We start from the raw sequence: 9,706 nt of genomic DNA on the forward strand, positions 1-9,706 counted from the left end.
TACATATATAAAGTGACCACATATATACATAAAAATTGTCATATTTTACAAAAAATTGGGCTGGCTTATGGAATACAGGGTATAAACACAAACCGAAGAATAAACTCTACGTAGAATATTCTTTTAGACATTACTTATTTATATTTAGCGCCTGATGGTAAGCTACCACCGCCCATGAACATTTGAAGAGGCTTAAGCTCGATACAGACCCTACGCCTCTACAAATATATTACCGACTTCGGATTGGAAATGGGTCAATAATTGATTGACGAGAGGAAAGGACTGGGAAGGTTAAGAAAAAGGATATGGATCTTCGGCTCCCCCACTCACCATACTGTGGTACCTCCCCGGTGCAAGCTGGCCCAATTCGTGCCGAAACGTTCTCGACTACGTATCGAAATGGTATCTACGAATTATAATGAGGTATGACGTACCTACCAAATAGGCATCATCTTAAGTAATATTATTATCAGTAGGTATAAATGGGGACCAGTGAGATCAGTGACTTTTGAATGAAATATCTTTACATCCAGGAATCGCAAATCGAATCTTCGATCCCTATTAGGGTCGTTAATGATCGAAATGTCAAATACCATATTCAGCTTGTATTTGTGATCAAATCATAATGCAAAGCATAGCATAAACGCATACATCTAGTGATTTATATTGTTAACTATATTGGTAGTATCTTTATGTTTGAATAACCATTTTTGATACTATCCATAGAGTATGTATATAATAGCTAGCATTCTTCTGTGTTTAAATTCAAAGAGTAGTATAATACTCTATATCTTCTATTCCATGACATCCTTCAATTAATAATTTCGAAAATTTTACACAATAAAATCACATGAATAGCATCTTCCTTCATGTGCTGCCGTCTGATGTTAACTTTATTTATGTTAGCTGTAACCTAAAAATAATCGATATAAGTTTACAATTACATGTATTGCACAACCGATTAATCGATTTTGTTAACATTTTCTGCCTCCACCCTCTATAATTAATTGATAACATTTCTACAAAGTCAGTCATAGATATAGTGCCTATATAAATGGAGTAAGTACTGCCACCACATACTGTTGTATGTTGCTAGTACTACTAGTAAGGTGCCACGAAAAAAGTCCACGGTGAAGATAAAAATTGTGCAGATCGGACATATTGTCTAGAGAAATCACGAGTTGCTTGTGAGTACTCTGTGACTTGATATAAAGAGTATTATGGGCTCTGATGAAACGCACTGATTTACTGGATTGCACTGAAAGATTAAACATATGTGTCTATACAATTCATACTTCACCACTGGTATATGGGTAGTAAATAACTGATAAAAAAACCTTTATACTTAGTAGACTGCGTCTTTATCTCAGATTTTTATATCTTTATCTAAAGATATAAAATGTCTTCTTTCGTAGCGCGCACTATACCTCAATCGCGAGACTCCTGTGGCAGTCTTCTAAACAATTGTAAAATAAACGTCAAAGTCATTTTGAAAATTTTTTATCTGCTTACCTGCAAGCTACATATCTATTATTGCTTCTTGTATTTCCCACTTCTACTTGTGTATTTACAGAATAAGCAGGCTGTATTTATATTTTAGGTGTAAGCTTTATAAATAACTGCCATTTTAGGAATAAGTAAACTCCAGTAAAATAGTTAAAATGTCTCATTTTAAACTTACTTCTTCCACAAAGGCTTCCGATGTAGTACCGGTAAAGAAGTATGTATCCGAAAAAACTGGCTTAACCGTTATTATTGCAGACGTTGAAGGTCCGCTTGTAAATGGATTTTTCTGTCTCGGTATGTAATAATATTTATATGTAATAAACATTGAATCATAAAAAGAAACAATCACATCATAAAAATGTGAGAATATGTAAATACATTTATAAATTTCTGTATTTCTATACAGCGACGGAAGCACATGATGATGATGGACTACCGCATACCCTGGAGCATCTCATTTTTTTGGGATCAGAACGGTATCCCTATAAAGGAATACTTGATTTATTGGCTAACCGTTGCATGGCCCATGGTACAAATGCTTGGACAGACATTGATCACACATGCTACACAATTTATACTGCTGGAGATGCCGGCATGCTAACACTACTGCCTATATATCTGGACCATATTTTGAGACCTACTCTAACAGACCAGGGCTTTACAACGGAAGTTCATCACATAGATGGAGATGGTGACAATGCAGGAGTGGTATACTGCGAAATGCAGGGCAGAGAGAATTCAGCAGATAGCAGGTATACTTAAAAATTTTGTAAGTTTGTAAAAGTAAATAATGTATTTTTAACTAAAAACTGAAAATACACACTTGCATTCATCTTTTAATTTTTCAATAACTTCATATTTCATATCAAATTTCACATTGTCCTCCTCCCCAATTTTTCATGAAACTAGATTAAATATTAATTGGAATTAATTCATCTATACAAATGTGAAAATAGAACTTTCATAAAGATAGTTAAATCTTTGACTAAAAATTGTTTGTAATGTTTGTATTTGCTTCTGCATTTTTCAGATGCCAGTTGAGACTACTTCGTGCCATGTATCCGAACAGTGGTTACTCTTCAGAAACTGGTGGAATCATGAAAAACCTGCGAGAATCCACAACAAATATTAAAGTATGTACTTGCAGACAGAATTTTGAGAGCTCCATAAAATATTTTTGAACGCTATTTTGGCAATGTATCAAAAATTCTCATGCAGTTTTAATGTATTTATACGAAATACATAGCAAAGTCTGTATTTAAAATTTCTATGAATACTTTTCACAGGTGAGAGACTTCCACAAGAAGTTTTACAGGGCTGAAAACCTAACAATCATCTTAACTGGGCAAATTAAAGCAGAGGATGTGTTCAAAGCATTGGCCACTGTGGAGGATGACATCATTGCAAAGGTGAGTACATATCTATAGGTAGTATATTAATTTACCTGCAGTGGGTTGATTTAGAACTGGTATTACTGTACCTGTTTACTTGTTTTTATTGCATTGTGAAGGTAAACTATATTTAGATTACAGATTATCACAACATTAATGTTGGTTGACTTTTGAGGAATTGAACATGCAATATCTATGTCTAAGATCTATATTAAGGTAATAATTATGTATAATCCTGTTTACTGGAAAAATAAAGTTTAATTTGAATAATATAAGTATTGGAACGGCAGTGGTAGAGATTCAACCTCATTTAACATTTCCAAATTGAACAATCTGTCTTATAATTAACATATTTTAGGCATGTGAGATTTATTATTGTTTTAATGTGTATTTTATGTATAATTTTAAAACGATACGAAAATTCGGTATAACTTCTTTATATGTATAAACTACAAGTGGAGTGCAAATAAACTTTTTGCTTCATATATTTAATTTGATTGAAACAAAAACAGATGTACAATAAAAACACATTTTTGACTGTACATTGTTTATATAAAATTTTATTTATATATTTATTAATTTTTGCATTCTAATAGTGTCACAAGATAATAATATCAAATTTCCCATTACATATCAAAAAGCTTTATGATTTATATGTATAAAACTTTAAATTTTTTTGTGTGTTTTAATATAATTATCACAGCCTCTCACAAAATAGATTGATAACTCTCAGTCAGTCGGTGATCAGCTTAGTTTGTGAGACATTGTGAGTATGAAACATATCAGGTATGATATTTATAGAGTTATCTTGCATCGGAAATATGCAGCTACAAAAGAAACTTGATAATCACCTCACACCTCACACCCCTGTATTAGAATGCATTCACGTCCATGTGATGTTAAATTAATTTCTTTGTATTATTTACAGAGGCAGGTAGAGGTCCAAGAAGAATGGATGAAGCCATGGCAGACCATCCCACCTCCTCCTAATTATGGAGATTTAAGAGAACAGTGGCCTGCTGATACTGAAGATTGCGGACAGGTATAATTCTTGTTACTTTTTTTAAATAATTTGGTAAATATAATTTGGCTTAAAAATTCCCAATTAAATTGTCCCAATGAGCACCTCTTATCATAGCTAATAGTAAAGGGTAACTAATGAAAATAATCGTTTTTCATGTGGTTTTCTATATTTTTCAATATTATATCAGTTATTGTGATAAAAGTTTCAGTGGGGTATGGGACAGATTCATCTGTTACACTGATCGATTTTCTTTTTATGGACAAGTAGGTGATCAGCCTTCTGTGTCCTACCAGACCGAGACTTTTTTTATGCGTCTCCACTGGGATTCTAACCCAGGACCCCTCAGTTCTACACTCACGCGTTAACCACTATTTCATGGAGGTGGTCTTTGTTATGAATAACACATATTTTAATTTCATGAATATGAATTCATATGCCAGATGTATATGCCAGAAATAGGTAATGAGATTTTCAACCATAAACATTTATCACGCAAGCGTAGCGGCAGTAACAGCAAGTGTAAACATAATATGACTAAAGCATTCCATTTTCAAATAGGTTCTTTTCGGTTGGCGTGGTCCACTCCTCACAGAAGTGAATGCCATTAAGGAACTAACAGGATGTGCAGTGCTGCTGAGGTATCTTTGTGACACTGCCGCAGCACCGCTGCAACGCTGTTTGGTGGAACGGGAGGATGCCCTTGCGGGTGACGTGAGTTTGTTTATTTTGATTACTGTTTTTTGTTTTGATTATTTTTTTAAAACCTCTTCATCATCATCAGCCCTTATATGTTCCCACTGCTGGGACACAGGCCTCCTATGAGGGTTCAGGCCATAATCCACCACGCTGGCCAAGTGCGGGTTAGCAGATGTCACATGGCGTCGAACTTTTGATTCTCGGACATGCCGGTTTCCTCACGATGTTTTCCTTCACCGTTTTAAGCAGTGGTGATGTTATCTACATGCGCAGATAAATTGAAAAATCAATTTGTTTCCTGCACGCTCGCCCGGTCTCGAACCCCGACTTATCGATTTTGAAGTCCGAGGTTCTCACCACAGAGCCACCACTGCACAAAAAACCTCTAAGTATCTTTAAATAGAGCATTGATTATTTTTATGCCCTTTAGATTGGGGAAATTATGAGTAGACACGATTTCGCAAATTATAATTTCAGTTTAGGCTTAATTACAAGATCATATAAAATTGATATTTTGAATTTATATTATGTAAATTTTAATACTTGTTTATTCAGGTCTCATACAACTTAACTGAAAACATCGCGTCCTTAATTAAAATAGAACTGGACAATGTTCCAATCGACAAACTCGAAGCTGCGCGCGCGCAAGCACAGGCCTGCTTAAAAAGTCTTAGAAATGGCGAAGAGGTGATTGACATGGAGCGAATGAAAGTTTTGCTCAGAAAGCAGTTGAGAGAGAGCATAGCTAGCTTGGAGTCGGATCCGCATCATGCTGTCGCGTTCAGGTGTATTGGCGACGCGTTGTACTCACAGAGTGAAGAAGATGTAAGAAATATTTACCTTATTTTTATCCTAGTTTTCTTGATTCACTTTAGATATTGGGTGTAACATTTCATGTTTTGATTTAACAGCAAATAATATGTGTCTTAGGTTCTGTTCTATTTATCTATTAAATTAAAATACTTGTTTAGATTTTAGATGCTTTCACCATTTAGCATCTGAACCATTGATTATCTCTGATTATATCATCTAAACTGATCCGATTTACTTCTTCATTTTCAGTTCCGACTAAGAATGAACCCCCAAGAATCTATGCATGAACTGTTAGAAGAAACTTCGGCATTTTGGTTGGGCTTATTACAGAAGTATTTCACCGATGACGTCATAACTATCATTGGATCGCCAAGTATCGAATTGCAAGCAAAGTTAGTATATTATTGAAGTTGAATTATTGATACAATAACAAAATTAAAGTTAATTATTCTTGGTATGCAATGGATGTATGAAAATATAATTCTGACTACTAGTAGTTATTGTAGACTGTTTCCAAATGACATGGGTTTGAATTATTTATGAAATGGTCATATATTTCCTCAACCTTAGGCAACTCCAAGACAAGATGTTGTGTGCGATTTCATTAAACTTGTTGCTTTATAATGAGAATATTTTCAGAATGGCAGAAGAAGAAAAGAGGCGACTGGAAGAACAAAGAGCACAATTAGGAGAAACAGGCTTAGCACAAAAAGCTAAAGAACTGGAACAAGCTATGGAATTCAACGAGGTACTGAGTTATCGCGTGTTACAATAAAACTTAAATTGCAACAAATTTCTCTACATAATTATATTACTATTAGACTATTTTTCTTTCCTATTCCACTAATTCTCTTTTGTTAATTGATGAAACGTATATGATAATTATAAATGTTATATAATTTTCTTTGTCTATGTTAGTCAAATCTGATTTGATTTTTTTTATGATTTTTTTCTATTTTCGATGATATTAGTGTTAGTGCTCATTATTATGGAAAAACACAATTGCTGTCAAGCAAATGTCATAAATTTACTATTTCTTAATCATTTCGTAAAAACCAACAATATTTAATCGCTCTGTGCGTTGTTGACGAACAGATTAATTTATATTATCGTAAAATATTATGATATAAAATTAATTAAAATTGTCATAATTAAATTTCTCATCACCCCACAGCGCCCTCCTCCCCCGGGCACACTAGCGTCAGTGCCAGTGCCGTCATGCGACAACCTCAAGTGCCACAACATCACCACTTGGAGCTCAGGCGCCGAGCCCTGCCCATACTTCGACCTTAAGGAAGTGCCTTTGTATACGAGAGTGCATAGCTTGAAGACTAACTTTGTTTATGTGAGTTACTTTATAAAGACGTCTAGAGTAACTTTTTCTTTAATCTGTGAGTGTCCTTTTTGATATTTCGGTAAAGATTTTTAAGAAGTGACATAGAGAGCCAAGTGTATTATATTCACAAATTTTATAATCACGCAAATTTTACTTTGAATGAATTTATGTTTTTAGAAAGTTTATGATTTCAACAAAATGTTTATGACAATTCTATGAAAGGTTCTACCAAAATATGTTGAATATTTAAACTGACATGTTATAGGTTCTTTAAATATTACAACAGCAGTAAATTATATTGTTTTGTTACTTTAAACGTACGTACTCTTTCATCCAGATCAACATAGTCTTGGACACAACGTCCATAGACCAGCTCACGCGCAAGTGGCTCCCCCTGCATCTGAACGCACTAGCTGAGTGTCCTGTACGGAGAGGAGGCAAGCTCATACCGCATGAGGAAGTCATCGCTACCACTGAGCAACTCACTGTCACATTCAGTAATGATATTGGGTTTGGGAAATCGGGGAACTTCACTGTGGGGCAGTATGGCAACTTTGTTCATATTGAGACGAGGGTAAGCATAGGCTTTGCGATGTTTCTTGGGATTATTGTAAATTTCTTGCCCCTTTTTTTATTAAAACCTACAGCCAACTTATATTTTCTCTTCATGTTATTTACAAAAGCGTAATTTATCTTTAACAGCAATTGTAACTCCCAAATTTCTTAAATATTATCTGCATAATATTATTTAAGCGTTGTCTGAATTTTACTAAATGCGATTTTCAGTGTGAACCTGCAGACTATGTACAAGTTGTGAATCATCTGTATGAAGTATTGTATGCTGCTGAATTGACCAAGGAACGGTTGCTTGTCTTCGCTCAGAGACTTATCAATGATGTGGCTCAGGTATTTATGTTTTTTATAAAATCTAAGAGATACTTAAATTGTATTATTGCAACCATATATGGTAATTTTACGCTGATAAATTAAGTGTCTATTTAGATATGTTAATGCCTTTGCATTTTATGATTTTAATAGTATTTTTGAATATTTTGATAACATATGCTGTCGCAATTCGTTATAGGTACGTCGCAACGGACACAAAATGGTTTATGACATGCTTCGCGATTCCTTGTACTGCAAGGACAGCAATATCCATTGGTCATCAGTGCTGCGTCAACAGAAGTTCCTCAAAGAGCTGATAGAGACGCTCAACGCTGGCGGCGACTCAGCTGAGAACGCATTAAGCGAAGCTAGAGTGACACTCGGCAATATAACGGCTAAACCGTGGCTGCATCTCGCCAGTGATTTGGAAAGATATACCCTGAGCACGGAGCCGTGGAAACAGTTTGCGAGGCCGAACGAAATTATACCCGTTGAGTAAGTCTTCATATTTAAGTATGTCATTAAAGGGTATATGATGTATTTGAATAAATTATTTTATTTAAAATCTATTTAAATCTTCGTCTGTGGTGGTAGGGTTACATATAATTAATGTAAGTAATTTTCTTAAGTATGGATTGTTCATTGAGATAGTGGTATGTGATCTTTAATACAGAATAGTTCTCTCTATTTCTGGTTCTAAATAACTGAGACTACTTTACTTATACTTACAAAATAAATATCAAAAAATAGGGATCATTAAGACAAAGCACTGTATATAACTGGGTGCCTCCAATTTAATACAATATTTTTTTTATGAATATATTTGCATAACAGTGTGTTCCATAGACACAATTATCCTAATCACCAATTAGAAATTAAAGACTTCTTAACGGATTTTAAACGCGATTTATTCATTTTATTATTAACGCGACGTTTCGAACACTTTACAAGGAGTGTGGTCACGGGGAGACTAAGGTGTAACATGTCTTGAAGGTCATACAAAAATTGTACTTTACGCGTTATTTCTAAATATATATAACTCGCGTAAAATTAATCACCAATTATCTCCAACCAGGCCAAAGCTATACAGCGACGCGGAACTAATGTCAGGTTGGGGCGGCGGGTTCGTGGTGGGCGTGGGCGGGCTCGAGTCGTCCTTCCTCGCGCAGCTCAGCGCTGGGCCCAGCGGCTACTCGTTGGTCGAAACCGCACCGCTGGCCGTGGCCCTCAATTACTTCACGCAATTAGAGGTAAGCACTATTCTTTGTATGGTGGCTTCTTGATGGATTTTGTTAAAATCATATACATTATGTTTCAACAATAAAGATATCAGATTGAACAACTGGATAAAATAGCGCGAATCCGACGCATTATATTTACGGTCTTATTCATAAAAATACCCTATCGAACAAACACGGTTTTAAACACACATTACTTAAAATCCTCTATAAGCTTATATCACGTTTGATAAAATTGTTTATTCATTAACGTTCTATAACCAAAATGTCGATATAATTTGCCTATATAAGAAATTGTTGCCAATACCAAGAAAACTTTTCCCAAATATCTACACATCTACACTAATATTATAAAGAGGAAGAATTTGTATTTTTGTTTGTTTGTTTGTAATAAATAAACTGAAAAACTACTGGACCGATTTTAAAAATTCTTTCACCATTAGAAAGCTGCAACTTCGCTGAGTGACATAGGCTATATTATATGTACCACGGGCGAAGCTGACGCGAACTGCTAGTGTGTAATAAATGTGTCTTGTTCTGTAGCCCGGGGCTAGTTAAACGAACATATAAATTCCCCCAGGGGCCCATATGATGAGTTCCCATGTCCCCATGTCCCCAGGGGCCGATGTGGCGCGAGATCCGCGGCGGCGGGCTGTCGTACGGGTACGCGGTGCGCGCCGCGCCCGCCGAGGCGGCGCTCGTGCTGTCGCTGTACCGCGCCACCAACGCGCCCGCCGCATACGCCAAGGCGAAGTCGATCTTGGTGAGGAGCCACGGGAAAATTTTTTTTGTTGGTCCATGACACACTCACACAAGT

At 35.6% G+C, this 9,706-nt stretch overlaps 1 protein-coding gene across 1 annotated transcript; it reads left to right on the plus strand.

The window, feature by feature from the left end:
* The first annotated feature begins 1,496 nt into the window (after positions 1-1,496).
* Positions 1,497-9,706, plus strand: LOC119840866 (uncharacterized protein C05D11.1-like). Its single transcript, XM_038367647.1, has 15 exons — positions 1,497-1,800; positions 1,913-2,258; positions 2,537-2,639; positions 2,793-2,915; positions 3,826-3,939; positions 4,480-4,632; positions 5,173-5,442; positions 5,680-5,822; positions 6,070-6,178; positions 6,605-6,775; positions 7,104-7,340; positions 7,553-7,672; positions 7,851-8,146; positions 8,727-8,901; positions 9,509-9,706. The coding sequence occupies exons 1-15, from the start codon at positions 1,662-1,664 to the stop codon at positions 9,689-9,691; spliced, it is 2,682 nt and encodes an 893-aa protein (XP_038223575.1). The 5' UTR covers positions 1,497-1,661; the 3' UTR covers positions 9,692-9,706.

The sequence above is a fragment of the Zerene cesonia genome, chromosome 1, assembly GCF_012273895.1.
Source record: "Zerene cesonia ecotype Mississippi chromosome 1, Zerene_cesonia_1.1, whole genome shotgun sequence".
Lineage (NCBI taxonomy): Eukaryota > Metazoa > Arthropoda > Insecta > Lepidoptera > Pieridae > Zerene > Zerene cesonia.

What these genes read in the sequence shown, in the direction of transcription:
- LOC119840866 (XM_038367647.1), top strand. Translation starts at nt 1,662, where the DNA reads ATGTCTCATTTTAAACTTACTTCTTCCACAAAGGCTTCCGATGTAGTA. An exon ending in AGTATCGAATTGCAAGCAAA is followed by an intron (nt 5,823 to 6,069) that starts GTTAGTATATTA and finishes GAATATTTTCAG; the next exon opens with AATGGCAGAAGAAGAAAAGA. An exon ending in AAGCTATGGAATTCAACGAG is followed by an intron (nt 6,179 to 6,604) that starts GTACTGAGTTAT and finishes ATCACCCCACAG; the next exon opens with CGCCCTCCTCCCCCGGGCAC.